Below are 19979 nucleotides of genomic sequence, written 5' to 3' on the forward strand. Positions count from 1 at the left end.
ATGTTAGATGCATATGTAAGTAATATTGTCGTCGGATATGAGAAATATTTCAAGCTTGTTTGGTTTTTGTACATTTTAGGTACATATGTACCCTACTCTGAATATGAATGTAGGTAGGTTCTAGGTTTGTATCTAGGGTAATTGACAAATTTACAACGGATGTTGAAAAGTTTTTATTTTTCATATAAATGTAGGTAAGTTTCTGCTAGAAATATGAGTGCACCCTCGCTTGTTTAAGTTATCTAGGGAATTTTATTTTAATTTTGCAATAGGGTGCGTTGCATTTGTTGCAAAGGAGTTGACATGAACTTTTGCGCCAGGAACTACTCAACGAATGTATTTTATCAGAGTTCTTTGTATCCAGAAAACTAAAAAAAATAAAGAAGTCATGCATTTATGATCTCACAGAATAATATTGATAGAATTACATCATTTTTTTCAATGATTCGCTTAAATGGCGAAAAATTCAATTATACTCTGTCCAACAAAAATTGTTAGTACAGGTTAGATAGGACGTTTGCATTTCACTCTGCATCATGTTTAACGCATAAGTCTATCACAACCAAAAGCTCACACAGCGATGCCGCATTATGCATACAAATGTTTCAAGTTTAATCGAAAAAGTACCAAATAACAAATTTTATAAAGAATGAAAAATAAGTTTATCTTTTTCCACACCACCAAAATGAATCAAATAACTTTTCGCAATTTACTTATTCAAGAAACATCCCGACGCAACACGCTCGCCAAATTATTTTCTCTGAAAGTCCATTGCGGCGCATGTTCAAATGTTAACATTAATTGTTTAAAAAATATTTTGTTTTTTAAAGTTTTTTTTTTTCTAATTACTCACCCGAAAAATTTGTTTTACAAAAAATAATTTTTTTTAACAAAATTGTTCTTATTTTTTAAAAATTGCTTGGTATTTTTTCCAATTTTTTTTTTTTTCTAAATTATTTTTCTTTATTGTTTTTTTTTAACTTCAAATTTTTTTTGTTTTTTTTTTCAAAAATTTTTTTTAATCATTTTTTAATTTTAATTTTTCAAAAATTGTTCTTTTAATGTTCTTTCTGTTTCATTTTTTTTTTTACAAAACATTTTTCTTTTCCAATTTTTTTTTTAACAAAAATTGTTATTTTTTCAAAAAATGTTTACTCTGCTATAGCTACATATGTTTTATAATTATTTCTTTTTTTTTGTCAAAAAATGTTTCTATCCAAAAAAATTATGTTTGTTTTGTTCAAAAAATATTTTTGTTTCTAAATGCAATTCCAAAAAAAAAATTGTTTATTCAATTTTCTTCCCAAAAGAGTTTTACCCATTTTTTAAACTTTTTTTTTAACTATTTAGGTATGTCTATTAACTATTCTATAAAAATCATTTCTTTTTATATCTTGTTCCAAAAATTATTGTTTTTTTAAGAAAAAATGGGCTTTTTTCCAAAAAAATTTTACCCAAAATGGTTTTTTCAAAATTTGTTTGGGTTTTCCTTAAAATTGTGTTTCTTCGAGAATTGTTATTTTTTCTGAAACGCTACTCCCACCAAGTAGTGCCCGTAAAAATAAACGAAGGTCATTTGGCTGAAATTCTTCGAGCACAAATTTTAGTAAAGCGACAAAATTCTAGAACAGCTCATTGTGTTGTGACAAGAACTAAATTTTTTTACTATCCCATATGACAGTCATCATGACTTTCCCAGCAGAAGTTTTACTTTAATATTCCTGCAATTTGCAATTCATACCCTACACTCCGTTTCGCAACATTAGTTGAAGTTTGACTACGATTGGTTAAAATTTTTGGACCTTCTGATAGCCTTTGACAAGGAAAAGTTCTTTCAATTGAATCCTATCGAGTAAAGTGCAATTTTTGATGCTGGATGTAAGAATATTGACCGAGAGGAAACATTTCTTCCATTAAAGAAAAATTTATGTAGGTAAATATTTTTTGGTTCAACGAAGTATAAAATATGTCTTTATAATCTGACTTTTGTTATTCCGCAAAGTCCTAGTAAACCTAATTTAGCCCAAAAAATGATTTGTTGAAAAATGTTAACATTTTATATTCTATCCACAAATAGGGTATGCTCTGAGTTTCCTCCTGTCGGACAATGGATTGCTTGTTAGAATTTTAAGATATGCAAATTTATCTCGTCCCCCTTTTGAGTTCTGTTTTGATGTTGCAAAGGCAAGAAAAAAAAGCAAAACCTGTTGAAAGGCTCTTTAAAGTAAAATCCCAGTTGGCCTGTGTGTTGTTGCATCATCATCATCATCATCCCTAGTACAAGTATACCACTTTTCACCATCAAAAAGCAGCAGCAGCAGCAGTAGAAAACCAACTCTTGTGAGGTTGACCCAGTTTGTATTTATGAAATTATACTTTTTCTTCTAATCAAATATTTATGCCACACAAGGCAACAAAAAAAAAAAAAAAAGAAAAATAATAATAAATAAATAAGAACGAAAGGAAGCAGAAAATGTTACCAACACCATATTGCCTCCGTTTCTGACGCCGCACATAACATCGTCGTTGTAGTGTCCTGGTAAAAGTTGAAGCGTCACCCCAACCCATTAAAATAAAATGACACGGGTCGATATAGCAATTTCACTCTTGGGATAGATTCATGCAGTTTCATTTAATAGCATTAACTGTGAGCTTCTATACTTCTAACCACACAAACCGACACGAAGATCGACCTACCGACCGGGTTCGTTGTGTGTGTTCGTGTTGTTAGTTGGCCAACATCGACATCAACAGACAACGTGTTTTAGATGGGAAAGTAGATGAAGTATAGAATATCTATATGAACAAAGTTGATTTAACTCATGTTTAGGTGACATAAGCTCCTCTTAATGGGGCGAAAATTTTGTTGGAATTTTAAGGCGAATTCAAAAATGAAAATTTTAAAGTTTAAGCGAACTTTTTTGGAAATGATCATTTTTACAATATCTGATTTCTTGGTAGAAAATGGATAAAGATGGATTTTTTGACACTGACAGTTTGTGATATTGTCAAAAGCGTTGACATCTGTCAAATTACAAAATATGCTAAATGTCACTAAAATAGTTAGATTCCTTAACTTAAAATTGTTTGTAATAAATATCTCTGTGGATTGTAGTGTTTTAATGACAATTGAAGTATTTTGAAATTTGACAGATGTAAAAAAATCCTAAATTTGACAAAATAAAAATATTGAGATAACTGATTTTTTCTGGGGCCACTCTGGGCGCTGATGATTTTTCAAATCCGTCCCTGGTTTATGGGGCATAAATGAAATGCTTTCAAGAGAAGAGCGGTATAAGCACGACACCGACCGCACAATGATATAGCATGTCGGTGAGATGGAAGGTGTTTTTTTCTTTTTGTTGTTGCTGTTGAATTGTTGAATTTTGTTTTTTTTTGTTACAGGGGGGCTTGGACAGAAAAGAGGGTACTTTGTTGTAAATGATTCAGTTGAGGTACAATCATGTAATTTGATGATTATAGTTATGATGATTGTTGTTTTTGTTTGTTGTTGCTTCTGCATGAGCTGCTGCTTGGGTTGCAATTTTCATTCAGAGTTGCATGACAATTCAAAATATGGTATAGATTTTCATTTGACATAGAACCAAAATTGGACAAATGGAAGGAGAATGAGAGTTACATAAATGACGAGGTTGGGGATTGTTTCTATTGTTTTTTTGTTTTTTTTTGTTTGTATCTTTTATTAAATTCATAGGTCTGGTAGAGCAAATAATTGATGAAGCTTTATAAATCCCATGTGGACACATGAATAACAAAAAAAAAAAAAAAAAGCAAATGTTCATTTAAGTTTTATCCTCATTTTTGCGTGTATTCTACTATATGCTTTTGTAGCACGTTAGTTCAGTGATTATGCTTAGGTATGCTTATAATAATCAGTCCAGAGTGCTTAATTACTTATTCATGATTTCTTTCATATCACACATATAGATGGTAGTTAATACGAAAAAGGTTAAAGAAGACACAAAGCCACATAAGACGAAAGAATTCAATATGAATAATCATATATGCATGTACAAATGAAGCGGCAAGTCTTTGTCGGGTTTCCAGTGTCTCTATAGATTATTATAAACACAAAGAAAGAGAAATGGTTATTATTATGTTTCACCATTATCTAGCATAAAAGTCTATAATAACTTTACCGACATGCGTGCTTGGAATTTGTTGAGAAAAGTTAAAAATAAAATAATAAAAACCTTTCTAGGTGATTAGTAGACGATTTAAAAAGAATTAATGAATCATTTTCAAGAAGTGCAGCTGATAAAAATGCGTTTCGAAAGTCGACATTTTTGTTGTTTTTTTTTTTTATAATAAAAAATGTAGACTTGCATTTAAGGTTTGTACGAACTTCTTGTAAATTATTTATACACATTGCTTCAAGGCTAAGCCAGCTGTAAAGTAGCAAAACGAAATATTAGTAAACCTTTTTGCCATCATTTTTGGGGAAAAATGAATTAAACGGAATTTTCAATCAATGAAATACTTAAATTCGTTTGGTGAAATTATTATATTTAAGTTACCAAAAATCTCCATAAGATAGTTCACTACAACAAATATGCTATCAAGAAGAACTGAAATGCTTAACTTTCACTTCAAGGCGTACAAAAAAATTTCTAAGAATTGTGTACAAATATTTCAGGTAAAATTTCATAGATTAGCTAAGAAGTTTTTGAAGACTGCTACTGCAAAAACTTAATTTTACAAAAATTATCTTTTGTACCATTGATCAGGGGTCGAATCACGACACACGATTACGATCATACATTTTGACTATTGTTGTCTCTATTTAATTAGTAGAAAAAGAAAGGGACATAAAGCGGCCATACGTTAACGAACGTATGCAGTAATTCGGCCCTAAATATAATGAAACTAAAATAAGTGGAAAACCTCTTCGATAATATTAAGAACATTGATTTTTTCCCTTATCAACCTCTTATTTGAAATCAGAAAATATAGCCATTAGATAAAAACAGAAACCAAATCTTAAGAATACTGATTCTGGTGTTCCGCAGTTTAGGATTTACGGTGCAGTTTTATTTATTTTTCGTTTTACATTTTTAATAACCTCAAAAAAAAATGTGTTAACAGTGTCGAAAATTCAAATTGGTCAAAATCAATCCTTATCTATCCTCATAAGCCAACACTTAATTAAAAAAGGTTTTGTATCCACTTCTTTACAAAATCATTTCCTGAAAAAATGTGTGAGTATTATTGGATCATTAAAAAAAAAGGTTTTTTTTTACAAAAAATACCAAATATAAACAATTGAATATATTCGTACTGTACATAATAACACATTAGTTTCGATTTGCTGGAGTTTCTAGTTTGTTGCTATCAATAGAATATTCAAGTTTGCAACTAACATTACTGAAAGGAATTTAACTTTTTTTACTCGTATCCTATGGCAACTTAAGGTTATCATCGTACTGTAGAAATTAGAATAACATATCACAACTCTTGATAAAACGTCAACAACCCAATCTATAGAAATAATTTGTAAAATTTTAGAATCTTGCAAAATATTATTCACCATTTGAAGTGGTGCAATAACTCATAAATTGAATACATATCATATAAGTCCTACTTCAAATCAAAAGATTTCAAACATGATTCCAAAGTTCCATTGAAATTTGTCCTACATTTCCAACCAAGTAAAATAAAAATTTCTTCAACTTCTTCTTGACCGGGAAATCAAAATCTCCATCTCATTAATATTAGTTTCAAAATATTCTTCCTTAAAACACATCTTCTTTTCAAATTGAACTCCACAACTTACATGAATAATATAATAAAATTCCATCTTAATACAAAAAATATACTCTTAACGAATTAACTTGTACCTACCTAAATGTAAACCAAAGACGCATTCATTTATTCATTGTGTACAAAAAAAAACTGTTCCTGAAACATCATTATTGCCACTCAAATTAGCAACATTATTTGAAATAAAAAAAAGAAATTCTTTTTAAATTGAAACAAGAAAAAAGAAAAACTCTCAAACTGAAACGCACCATATACAAGTTTTTCTTTTGTTTGACAAGAAAAATTCAAAGAATTTCCTTTTCCATGGAAAAACGTTCCTCTGCTTCCGGTTCTTTTTTTTCCACTAAAGATGAAGATGCAAACGTCTTCGTAAGGATTATTAAGTATTTTTTTCCTTCTTTTTTTTTTGTATTCTTGTTTTTTCCACAAGCAGCACAAACTTATGTACATTTTGTAATACTCACACTTTCCACTTGGGCTTAAAACTGAAATGAAACAATTTACAGGGTGTATGGATTTGAAGTTTTATTTGGCGGCCATTTTGGCCATTAACATATCAAATTATATTAAGACAAGATTGAAATCAATTTGCAAATCGGTTTGAAACTAGTTGTAAGTTGGTTTGAAACTAGTTGCATATCGGTTTGAACCTGGTTGCAAATTGGTTTGAAACTAATTATTTGAAAAAATTGTTAACACATATTTGGTTGAAAAAAGTTTTGAGCAAATTTTATCAAAAATCCAAGTTTTTGAAAATTGAAATATTTTATTAACAGTTTTTTTTTTTTTTTTTTCATTTTTCATAAACATTTTTTTTTAAATCAAGTAAGAAACACCCTTTTAAGGCTTAAACAACAAAATCACATCATTTGACGTAGGTAAGCAATTTTCATGAAATCATGAACGTTCCATGTTACAACGGAACGCATCCACAATTAAATTCACTTTGCACAAGAACACATCCTTATCGGGCCATTGCGCACATTTAAACTGCACATTTTTCTTTTTTTTCAGAGAAGAAAAATAAAAAAAAAGAAACAAGGACCTCTTCTTCCTTCATCGTTTTGCCGTTGAAAATAATTCTATAGCCTCGTTTCGTGTGGATGAAAACTATTTCTGTATTTTTCAGGAACAACACGCTAGGATGTGTGTGTTTTGTTTTTTATTTTATTTTTTTTTTTCAAATGTCATTCGCATGCTGTTGAACCTGGATGGTTTTATTTTTGTTACTTCAAGACAAGTAACATCCTTTGAAGTTTCTAACATGAGATAGGTTAAGAGCTTTACTGGAGGATATATTTTTATAGACAGAAAATATTATATTTAATGTAGTGTATATAACAATAAAGTACTAATATATGGGGTACATAATACATATCCGCATCTAGATGGATTAGACTTTTGACAGCGAGTTTTTTCCTTGGCTTTCGAAGAATTTCTTACGTCACTGTTTGTTTTTTTTTATTGATTTTCAAAAAAAAAAGGAAATATATATTTTTTGGTTTCAACATAAAAAGAGGATTTTTTCTCAAAACAATCCATGAAAATATTTTAGATCCACATTTTTTTTCGTTATGGATTAAATTTGGGCTTATCATTAGACCATTAAATATAGACGAACTATGAATTTTCTTCCTTTTTCTTTTTCAATGATTTATAATGTTGTGTCATCCACATACATAATAATAATAATGAAAGTAACGATTTTCATTCATAGACAGATCTTTCATATACATTCAAATGAAAGAGGTCCAAACATTAAATCCTAAGAGATGCCAGAAAAGCTGTTCGCAACTTTCACTGCTTGATTTGTATTAGTCAAGTAACAAAAGAAAAGTATCGTGGCAGTTGTTGTATTATCTTAAAAAAATAACAAATGATTTACTGTATCAAAAGCTTGTACAAAATTGACCAATACATATTTGTTATTATAAGTTTTTGACTTATTTTTTAATTTCACATTTCTGGCATTTTTTTTTTTTTTTTTTTGAAAACGAATCTGAAACTCAATTAAAATTTCTCAGGACAACCGTTAAAAATTGGCGAAAAGTATATTATAAAGTTTTTTTTTTCTAATTTTGTAATGGCTTATTACCATTTTTGTTACAAAACAATTTTATGTAAAATAAAAACAGAAAATTAACAAAAATTATTATTCTATCCATTTTTGTACCACTTATAACTTTACTCAAAAGAACTTTTTCGATTATTGTTTCCTTGTGAAGTCGTTCTTACGCTAGCAAATAAAAAATTAAACTCGCAAATTTAATAGATCACAAAAATCCTGCGTACTTCACTGGGGAATATTATTGTTAAGTTATTCAAAATATTTCAGCCCGATCCGTTAAAAAAATGTAGAAGTTTGTTGGTCACCCAATAGAAAAACAAGAGTTTGCGATCATATAAGAGCACGCCTTCATTTTATCATTAAAAGTTCATATAAGCCTATTGTGTTACCGGTTGATATCAGCGTTGTAAAAATATCAATTACAAAAAATGCGTTTGAAATTAAAAAAAAAATATTTATTGCAAATAAAAATATAATTGCATTAGAAAAAAAATGCAGAAAATTTTTTAATGCAAAATATTTTTATTTGCAATAAAAATTTTATTTCCAATGCAAATATTTTTCAGTTGCAATTAACATTTTTTTAAATGCAAAATATTTTTAGTTGCAATCAATATTTTTCAGTTGCAATAAAATTTTTTTTAATGCTAATTTTTTTATTTGCAATAAATATTTTTGTATTTGTAATGGAAAACAAATGCATTTAAAAAATGATTTTTTATATCTCTGGTTGATATACCAAGTCAAGCTAAAAAAAAAACGCAAAAGAAAATAATGTTTGTCCTTTGTTGATGAGAATGACACTCGATAGAGTGTCCCGTATTGTCTTCAATAAACTATGGTTACTATGGGCACCTTCAATCTCCAAAGTGTTTTCCAAGAAATATTCTCTAATCTCCCTAGGAAATAATTTCCAGGGAACAAAAAAAAAATTATAAAATGAAAGCTGAATTCGCCTGAAAAATTTAGTGCCGATACAAATAAATTCCGAGGGAACCTTTCAAGCATTTTTTACTATAGCGGTTTGAAAGAAGGAAAATTTATCCAAACAAATTTTTATTCGTGCTAGCCCACTTTATTTAAATGCTGCTTGCGGGCGGTGCACAGGGGTGCATTTGGTGTTTTTTATCAAAAAAAAAAAAAAATATTTGCACGGCCGGTTCTTGATGACCAACAATAAAATTTGGTACAATGAAGGATATAAGTGTATTGAATACGAAATAGCTTCCAGCATATTTGCAGAAAAAAGAGTTTAAATAAAATTTTCCTTTCCAAAACAGTATATAAATTAAATTAATTGATATAAATAAGGTGTACAAACTTTATTTTCAATGCAAAAGCTTATAAACTTCCATTAAAATTATTGCTACGCACAGGTAAAATTTTTTTTTTCTTAGAAAAGTAATTAAATTTATTTGCTGTTCAGTAATTATTAATTGATTGACATGTTTAAATAACTCAACAAATGTTATTGACATACCTACATACAATGTGATGAAAGAAACAATAATAATAAATCATTCTTGCACGTTTTCATTTCAAAACTAAGTGAACCATCGCGAAGACATGAAGTCGTTAATATTTCGAAATTATTTCCTAATTCTAATAGTTTATCATTTGAAAATTTCCTCCAGTTCAAATTATAACACCACTTTTATTTGTGAAATTATTGGAAAAATAAATCTTGCTTACAAAATTGAAACATTACCAATATTCCGGGATAATTCTTTCGAAAATGATTTTCAGAACTTTCCGAATCTTTTTCAACATTTTGTAAACAAGTTAAAACTTCCTCAGTTTCATTTCGTAAATTATTCCAGCGAAGAATTACGTTTTAAAACTAATTCTGATTATTCTTTACCAATTATTCTAACTCGTCCAGGTTCATTTGATGCTTTGAGAACATCAGAAGGACGACTTAATCGAATGCATAATTCGAAAATACTTATTGTCCTAAGTCACCCAGTAGTTTTAAAAGATTTGGAATATCTGCGAAACTGGATGTCACAGGAAAAATTCTTTGATGTTGTGGTACTTTTCGAGGACAAGCCAACGAAACAGAATCGTTTATTCACTATTGATCCTTATCCGACTGTTAAATGGCTTAATCGAACGCACCTTCTCGATTCTGGAGAAGTTTTCTTGAAACATAAAAATAACCTCAAGCAATATCGCATAGAAACACCATTTACTGAAGATGTACCAAGAGTTTTCTTCTACACACAAAATGGGAAACAACACTTAGTGGGAAGGAATGCAAACATCATAATGTTATTCGCTAAGCATATGAACATAACACTCGTCAAGACCTATCAGCCTAATATGGACTTAAATATGATACTAAATCAACTTCCGGATAAGAAGTCGGAATTAAGCTTTCATTCGTACTCAATGTTTTTCTTGAACGATTTCGGATGGAGCTATCCTCTGGACATGGTGTACTTTTGTGTTATGTTGCCATTTCATGTTGGTGTTCCTAAAAATCAGTACTTTGTTACAGCTTTTGATTGGGGAACTTGGCTTGCTATTGCGTTCAGTGTACTCTTTATTGCTGTACTGATGAAATTTGTTGATCCCAGACTATCAACTATTCAAGACAATGATGCTGGAATGCGTTACTTTTTTCGAAGTCTAGCCTTGATGACTTACAGTTCGAATATGTCAGCACGAATGATTTCTCCGAATATTAGACAATTTGTATTCTTCGGTCTGGTATTCCTCCTGGCTTTCATACTTTCCTGCTTCTATTCAACTTTTTTGACAAGTTTCTGCACAGAAAAGGTTTATCGACGGCCAATCGAAACAGTTGAAGGTCTTTCTCGAGCGAATCTTCGTATAATGATTATCGATTACGAATTGGGAACAGCTCAACAGTACTCTCATTTCGGGGATCAATTTCTTCAACTTCTCTATCCAGTTCCGTATTTTGAAGTAATCAAGCGACGAGATAATTTCGACTACAACTTTGCCTATACAATTCAACACGACCGATGGTTTTATTTGCACAAACAGCAACGTGGACTTAAACATCCAATGTTTCGTTTATCGAATATTTGTTTTGGACCACATTACCTTGTATTTCCACTTCGTGAGAACTCCCATTTACAACCTTATTTGTTTGATTTTTTCTTAAGGGTGGTACAAGCCGGCTTGGATAGTTATTGGGAGGAAGAAGCTTTTCGTTTGGCAGTGGCAATGAATCATTCGAAAGTGTTGGTGGATCGAACGGTATTTGTTCAGCCATTGAACTTGGATTATTTCCAATATGTATTTGCTGGATGGTTGGTTGGGTTGGGGATAAGCACTGTTAATTTTATAGATGAATTATTCAGGAAGAGGAGATTGCAGGAATTTTAAAGTAAAGTATAAAGTTTTTTTGGTTATTGAACTTATTTTTAGAGTGAAATAAATATATTTGAGAAAAATAAAATTATTGATACTTTTGTTTTTTGCTGTGAGGCCAAAAAATTGTTTTAAACGATGTTTCTATTTATTCTCTTTTTTCGTTTCTTTGGCAAACAAAAGGATTGATGAGTAGTGACTTTTTCAAAAAGGAATATAACAATTTTTCAAGTCCAAGTCAAAAGTGTTTGACGGGAATGTATGTTCCATCATAGCTTCTAAACTACTTATTGTAATTTGATAAATGAGGTATCGTTTGAAGCATCTTGCTTGTCCACAGGTTATGGGACAGATTAAATTTAATAATTCACCCTCTATTATATTTAAAGTAATGAAACAAATTTGAAGTTTCACAATTTCGCGATTTGTTTCTTTTTTTTCCGATTTTCTAAGAAATGGCTAAAAATGTTTATATTAAAGTGGCTCTTCAAATAGGTTACTTTTAATTAATTCACTACAATTATAAAAAATAATAAAATTTGTATTGTAACATCAATAAAAGAGTACTTAAAATTTAATTCAAAGAAAAAAAATGTTATTTTTATTGAAACTGATGAGTGGCCCTCTTAATGTCTCGTTGATATTATTATGAGTATACTGAACTGATGGACATACTGATGCATGACATGCACTTTTGTCCTCCTCATTCCTCCTACCCATGTAGAAAAGATGAGATTCTCTTGAGAATTTTCATAATAACGACAACGAAAAGAGGAAAATAAAATTATATGTACAAATTAATTTAAACTCATAATCAAAAATGCTATATGCTTCATTCAACAATGCCAGTTTTCATCTTTTTCACCCGCATGTTCATATGTATGCTTTATACGCTACACGCATATATATAAGAGCGACAATTTCATACATTTATGCATATGTGTGTGTTTGTGGAACTTCCACACCACACACAATTCAAATTGAAAAGGACTTGCATTAGGTTGTGACATCCGTTCGTTGATGTCATGGAGTAAAACTAATTAAAATTATAAAAAAAAATACGAACAAAAAAACCAACCACAACATACAAATGACATTAAAGTTAATTTGAGGCGGCCCCATTGCTTTGTCTGGCGGTAAGGTATTCACATTTTATAATTTACAAAGGCATCCAGAGCCAAAGAAAAGTTTAAACAGAGACAGCTCTGTTTAAAAGTAGGACGTCTGTCGCCGCTGTGCATCGGGATGCAGTTTTCATTGTTGTTGTTCTTTTAAAGTTATTAAACAAAATTTAAAAATTGCAAAAAATATAATTTTCATTAATTTTGTTCAACAAATTTAAATCAGATTTGATCAATGTTCCGTTCCAATATATTTATAAGACATTCCACTATTTTGACTACTCGATAGAATCCACTTTGAAGCCAATTTGTGAACTGATTTTTTGACACTAGCCGATTTTTTCGATAGCAACCGTTTCCATTAGAAAATGATTTTCACGTTACCAACCGAATTTTTCTGTGTATCAATCGATTTTCTTTGGTATCTGGAATTTGTCTCGTTATCACCCGATTATTTCATAGGCAACCGATTTTTTGGAAAACAACCTTTTTTTTACCCTAACTTTACCGGTTTAATAGTGTTAAGCGGATACCTGGGAAAGCGGTGACCCTCTCAAAAGTAGATCCAATTTAATCGGTAGAAACCGTTTTCTGAGGACACATGCTGATTTTCTTTTTTTCACGATTTCACCGATTTTCTCTACCAGCAGATTTTTTATTTTAAAAATCGATTTTCATCGATTTTCTCAAATTTCTGAAGCAACCGATTTTCTTTGAGAGCAAATAATTTTTATAATTACAAACCTCGTTAGAAACTGATTTTTTTTTTACAAACTGATTTCTATGGTATTAAACGATTTGTTTCGGTATCAACCAGTTTTCGTTGGTTGCAAACAGTTTCCTCAATAGTTATTGTTTTTTACGGCATCAACTTTTTTTCGGTAGAATATGATATTTTCAGTTTCAGAACATTTTATTTAGTAGAAACCGATTTTCACTGTATTAACAACTATTTGTTCGGAAGCCAACGATTTTTTCGGTATGAGTCGATTTTCTTTGATAGAAATCTTTTTTCTCATCACAAACTAGCTTCCTTAGTAGCATCCGATTTTTAAGTAGAAACTGATGTTTTTCTGCATAAAACAGTAAAAAACTGTTCTCTCTTTTATATGAATCGATTTTGTTTGGTGGCAATCGATTCCGGCAGCAACCAATTAAGACTTTAGCAACCAATTTTCTCAGTAGCAACTGATTTTTCCAGTGTCCTCCAATTTTCTTTGGTTGTAATTTTCTCGGTACTAATACATTTTTTCGGCAGCAACTGGTTTCGTTATCATCAACCGATTTAGTTTGATAGCAACTGATTTCCTCGGAAGCAACTGATTTTTTCGATATTAACCAGTTTTCTTTGTAGGATTTGATTGTTTTCAGTACCAACTGATTATATCGTCATCAACAATTTTTTCACTTTTTCAGTATTAACTGATTTGGTCGCTATAATCCAATTTCATTTGGTAGCAATTAGTTTTATCAGAAGGAATATATTTTTCGTTATTAACCGATTTTTCTTAGCGATTTTTTTCCGATTTGCCTAGTGTTACCTTGTGTAACCTATTTAACATTTAGTTTTTTTTTCATGTTATCGGTTGCTTTTGATCGACGAACTCAAAGAGTTTCACATGGACAGCTTTCCTTAACTGTACTCATGTCTTTTTGATTAACTCAATTTCCGCAGCCGATATTACTTTTTTCACTTTGATTTGGTTTATTTAAAGTTTGGTTTGGGTTATGTGTTTTTGTTAGTGTTTTATTTTTTAACCATTTGTATGCAATTTATTATTTCCGCATAACGATTATGTGGTCCACGAGTTGCAAATAAAAACGATTGTCCTGTAGGCAGTGTGGCAGCGAATTCTGTTATATTAATTATTTTATTACAACTGAAAGGACTATGTATATGAAGCTTTTTTGCAATTACATACATAGTTACAAAATGGAGGCAGTATCCCTATTTTTTATATTTTAAATAATAATAAATTAACTGAATTGAATTCAATTCAACTTTTTTAAATTATAAAAGGGTATTTTTTATTCGATTTTTTGTTTAAATGTTTCAGATACGTGAAATTGACATGTTAAAGTACATAAAAAAAACGGCCTTAGGCACTTATCATTTCGCGGTGCAATATTTATTCGGAAACATGTATTTTTTGTGGTTTTCAAGTGGTATTGTAGTGGTTTAAATGAAATTTGGAATGGTTTGAAAGTAGTTTTTGAGTGAGTTTGGACTGGTTTTAGAGGTGTTTTGGTAGTGGCTCTGAAGTGCGATACTGGATTGGTTTTCGATTTAGGTGGAAGTAGTGTTGAAGTGGTTTTATATTTGGTTCTGGCGAAGTTTAGTTTGAGAAGGGTTCCTAATTGATTTGTATGTGGTCTGGCAGTGGTTTTGAACTTGTTTTAAAGAGTTTTTGGAGTTATTTTCAGAGAAGTTTGGGAGTGGTTTTGAAGTCGTTTTGAAATGGTATAAATGTTTGAGTTGCTTGGACAGGTTCGAGAATGATTTTGAATTGGTTTTCGTGTGGTTTCGAAAGTTAAAGACTGGTTTAGGAATGGTTTTGTGTTTGTGTGGAAAGGTAGTTGTGAACAACTCTTGTGTGATTAGAAGTCACACAAAAGTTGTCCACAAACTACCTTTCCACACAAAACCACTTTAAGTAGTGGTTTTAAGTATGTAGTTTGGGAGAAGCCTTTTTCCCCTGTGGGTAGTTTTGAACTGGTTTTAGACTGACTGTCTTATAAGTCGCACAAGAGTTGTTGCGTAAGAGTTTATGGTATGGTTTTGGAGTGATCTAAAACTCTTTTATGAGTGGTTTCAATATGGTTAGGAGTATTATGGGATTGGTTCAGAAACGAAAATAAATGGATATGACTTAGATATTCGGGAGTGATTTCGAAGTGGTTTTAAGAATTCTTTTAAAGTTGTACAATGTACATACTTTTAGAATCGTTTGGATTTGATTTGAAAAAGGTTCCTAGTATATAGTTTAGGAGTGGTTTTGAAAATGTTTTTTATGGTTTTAATAAGAATACATATTCCAAATTTTCAAAGTGTTGATACGCATAGGGGCTGTTCTGAAATGTGTTGCAAAAACATTTAAAAAACCAAACACTAACCAATACAACCTAAATTATTCTATATTTCATTTTCATCTTTGTTAAATTCTTTTATGTTCTCTTATCATAACGGCCAATGCAGATTTGTTCTTTTCTTGCTTATCAACTAATACTAATGAATACGTAAAAACTACAGCCAATTCTAACTTTCGCAAAGCTAACTCGCTCTCTTGCTGTTTGACCATCAACGTGTTCACATCAAAAATTGTTTAGCTCCGCAACAAAATTTCTTCCAAATTCTGACCTTGATTTTTTGTTAATTTTGATTAATGACAATTAATAATTCATTATTAAAAACTATTTGCTTTTTTTCTTATTTATATACAGGGGCTAAGAAATAAAAAAAAAATAAAAAAATATATCATTATATTTACCCATGGGGAATTATTTTTAAATGTTTCTTTCTAAAATATAGGTAGTTTTTAAGTTTTAACAATTCGGAAAAACAGAAAAATCATAAAGAAAATTTTAAAACTGACAAATGTCTTAAAGACTTAAAAGTGTAGGTACACGAAAAAATTGTTCTTAATTTTTCTAGACATTTTTCTAGCTATTTACGAAATTCGTTGTTTTAATGATTTTGCCGATTTATTGTTTCTTGCTTGATATAAGTTAAAATTTTTGTTTCAGCTTTTATCTTTACCTCTTTTCCTAAAACATCACAAAATAAATGTTAATTTTATGATAACTAAATTTTGTTTTTTTTTTTTTTTTTTTTTTCTTTCAGATAACCAAAAATTGTTAACAAAACAAATAAATACAAAAGCCTCGATAGAAAGTTTTGTAAAAATGACTGCGCCAACAATAATACAACATCTTATACGCTATATAATAAATCATCGTTCATAACACGTTTCTTATAGAAACTAAAACAATCAGAAATCAACGTGCAAATTAAATACAACAAAATAAAGGACACACCAAACAACCAAATCTGACGACTAACACGAAAAAGAAAAACAAAACATAAATTACATTCCCATCCAAGTTCAAAGGCGTTAAAAAATATTTTCTACGTCTAAAAACAAAACCTTAATAAATTATCCCCAATCAATAAAATGATAAAAATATATTTTCAAACAAAAAACACTAAAAGCTAAAATATTCTTATGAAATAATTAAAAAAAAAAAAAAACTTAAGAGGATCATCACTAAAATAAACCAAATATTTTTTTTTGTCACACATGTTTTTTTTATCAAAAGAACGACGCCATCTAGTGCATTTTTATTAAATTTTATTAAATTTATTGTTATTGACTGATAGTTGTGTAAATTTTAAAAGTAAAAAAAACAACAAAAAAAAAAACAATTTTTTTAATGGAAACAAATGATCTCCTCCTTCTCAATCATTTACACTCACACACGCTCACTACTACCTATCTTCTTGCTGTCTCCTTCACACTTTGATGAATTATGCCAAATAAATTGATTTCGAATTTTTTAAACCTAAAAATTAACAACTAATAAAAATATTAAAACAATAAAAGGATTAAGCTAAAAATAATACATAAAAAGGATCAATTGCTACGCTCACATAGGAATTTATTCATATACAATAATTAAATAAAATTAAAATATTTTATTAAAAACTAATTAAAACATAGTCAAGGATATTGCATTTATAAACAAATTTATAAAAATAAATAAAAAAAAAAAACTTAGCATTTTATACGTCACAAATACAAGAAAAAACATCTCGGCAAAGTGATAGAATACAAAACCAGCTAGCCAGTTGTTATTGGCTAACAGCTTAATAAATAAATACCAACACAAAAATAAAAATTAAAACACACAAAATAATAACAAAATGGGCAACAAATGCTGTAGCAAGCGACAGGACCAAGAATTGGCCCTGGCATATCCCACAGGATACAAGAAAAGTGAATACGCTTTTGGCAATACGAATATTACAAGTGGACAGAAACACAACAATGGTGGTTCATTGGACTCCAGATACACACCAGATCCAAATCGAGGACAGATAAAAATTGCTAGTAAAGGCGGTGTGGATATTATTCGACCGAGGACAACACCAAGTGAGTATGATTCCAATTAATCTATAAATATATCTGTGTTTTTTTATTTAATTCTGAGAAAAAACTAGATTAAGTCGAGTATAGGGTAAAAATAGACTAAGCTAACTTTACATCCTTTAAATACTTCATTGACTTCAAAATTTGTGGTAAAAGTCCTTCATTTAAAATTTTTGCTGAGAATAGATAAATGTTAAATAGTCGTTATTTTGCTTTAAGAAGGCATTTTACTAAAGCAAAGATGGACAACCTCATCAATTATATTCAACATTCACTTGAAGTTCCATAAAAATTTGTCCTATTTCGTACAGCACCACCTATTCTTCATTTTCAAATGCCGCAAATTTCAAGGTAAAGTGGTTAAAGATTCAAGCTTCATATTTTTCAAATTTTGCAATAAGCTCCTCTGATCTGCTGATTATCAAAAATCAGCTGAATAGTCATTTGCTTCATCTGTATTTGTTACACACAGAGTCGGTGAATTTAAATTTTGGACTGCAAAGATTATTACCTCAAAAATTGCTTGTTCACTCAATCAACGGTGATTTCTATAGTAAGCTTTGATAATGTTACATTCTTGTTGATGAGCTCGTTCGGCCACCAATCACCAAATAAAAAGAGACATCTTGTATTTTGATTGAAAGTAGAAATTTTTCAAATTTTAATATTTTTTTTTTGTTTTATGATTCAAAAATTGCTTCCAAAATACAATTTTCTTATTTATGAATTAAATTTATTTCCAGTTATTTGGGTTCTTTGCAAATACATAAGAAAAAACTAATTTTTTTTTGACAAATTTTTGATTGCTGATCTCAATTGCATTTTGTTTGAAAAAAAAAATATTTTCGAGAATGAGCAAAACAAGCTTTTTGGTTCTTTTTTTCAGATACTTTCCTGAGATTCGATGAAGTTATGTTCTCAACAAAAAACTCTGTTGTATCCTTAAAAGATATCAATATACTTTTTTCTTACGACATAATTAATTGTATGAAAATTAAAGTATTATCAAATCCCATTGTTCAATATTTTTATACGTCCTTATACTCCGAACAGTTCGGAAATAAGATTATTCAAAATGAATATCATTTTCGTTTTCCGTTACCCAAAACTAGTCTTAAAAAGAAAAACGTCTTAATATCAGCGGCGCAAGAAAAAATCTTGAAATCACTATTTAAAATGTATAATTTATTTTGAATCAATAATCCACTTGCAAAAAGAAGGCTTCAATGAATTTTTTAAAATCGTTTCGCAAACATTATTTTTTTTTGAAAATTTTGATGTGAGTTTGACTTAAAGATATCCCTCGCCCTAGGTCAATTAAAACCCAAAATTTGGATGAAGAGGAGTTAATTCTGAGTGTAAATCTCAGTTTGCGTAGTGTTTGGTCTTGCGAGGCATCCGCAATTTTGAAAAACGCGTAACTCTCAAATATTTAAATTTCATTTTCGAGAAATCAACAAAAACAAAATGATTCAGAACGTGACACTACTTAAATGTTTGTTTATAAACGATGTATAAAATTTCTACCCAACGATATGTAGCTAGAGCCGATTATTTCTTAGAGTTTTTCGAAACTCAAAACAAATCATGAACAAATATAATAGAAATTAAAACAGAAATGGATATGGTATAGAACGGATTGTTTTGATAAATGTCATTTTTTCAATATCTAATTTCATTTTGAAAGCATCACATCGATAACAAAAAAAGCTTATTTGATGAGTTATAATAATCCAATGATTTTAAATTGTTTCTTTTTATCAACTCATGTCCAAAAACCAGCAACTCTCTTAAACATATTTTGCATTACTTTTGAATTTGATTTTTCATCAAATGGCACAATCCTCAAAGTTGAATCTTTTCAATGGGCACAAGGAACGGACAGCAATAATAGTTAGAAATAAATTGAAGTATCATACGACTGACTGACAAGCAGCGAATTTTAACGACGCACAGTGCGGTATTTTGGTCTAAAACCTGGCCAAAAATATTTGGGCACATTTTCCACATCAAATATAGGTACCAAATGACAAAAAAGTTATTCGGAAGGAAAAATTTTCATTTTCTTGGTACAGTAAAAACCACTTACCTCCCGATTAGCCCGGATAAAAAAATATATTAAAATCACGTACAATCCTCTGCTATAACTTTTCTTAAAGTTAGTAACTTATTCTTTATTTTATTTTTGACTCAAGTTGTTTCATTAAATAGTTTTTGAGAAATTAAGTTTTAAATTGATTTTGTATAAAATTTGCAATATTTTGGACATATTTATACCACTATTTAATGACCTGATAGTTTTTAGTCAAATAAAATTTTTTATTTGCATTAAAATTTTTTTATATCTCAAGAATATTGTGTTCAAATTTTAGGTCTATTGGACCCAAATTGACCAAGTTATGAGTATTTTAATACTTCGCTTACGAACGTTTTAGTCCAGAGTTTAAAACTTTAAGGTCCATTTTCTTCACTCGGAGTTGAACATAACTTGAGAATTTTTAATATAAAAATTCTCAAGTT

At 29.7% G+C, this 19979-nt stretch overlaps 2 protein-coding genes across 4 annotated transcripts in view; both read left to right on the forward strand.

The window, feature by feature from the left end:
- The window catches only part of LOC129912442 (tyrosine-protein kinase Src64B), a 121624-nt gene that overhangs the window by 92252 nt on the left and 9393 nt on the right, over window positions 1–19979 (forward strand). For all 3 annotated transcript variants that reach the window (XM_055990667.1, XM_055990666.1, XM_055990668.1), the window contains one exon: window positions 16154–17462. In XM_055990667.1, the coding sequence (XP_055846642.1) occupies window positions 17234–17462 (229 nt within the window). In that variant the 5' untranslated portion in view covers window positions 16154–17233. The remainder of the gene's footprint in view (window positions 1–16153; window positions 17463–19979) is intronic.
- On the forward strand, window positions 9227–12448 carry LOC129912441 (uncharacterized). The gene has a single exon (XM_055990665.1). It carries the CDS (start codon window positions 9416–9418, stop codon window positions 11204–11206), a length of 1791 nt encoding a protein of 596 aa, XP_055846640.1. The 5' UTR covers window positions 9227–9415; the 3' UTR covers window positions 11207–12448.

The sequence above is a fragment of the Episyrphus balteatus genome, chromosome 2 (genome assembly GCF_945859705.1).
Source record: "Episyrphus balteatus chromosome 2, idEpiBalt1.1, whole genome shotgun sequence".
Classification (NCBI taxonomy): Eukaryota; Metazoa; Arthropoda; class Insecta; order Diptera; family Syrphidae; genus Episyrphus; species Episyrphus balteatus.

Excerpts from the sequence above, each read along its gene's own strand:
- LOC129912441 (XM_055990665.1), top strand. The coding sequence starts at position 9,416 with ATGAAGTCGTTAATATTTCGAAATTATTTCCTAATTCTAATAGTTTAT.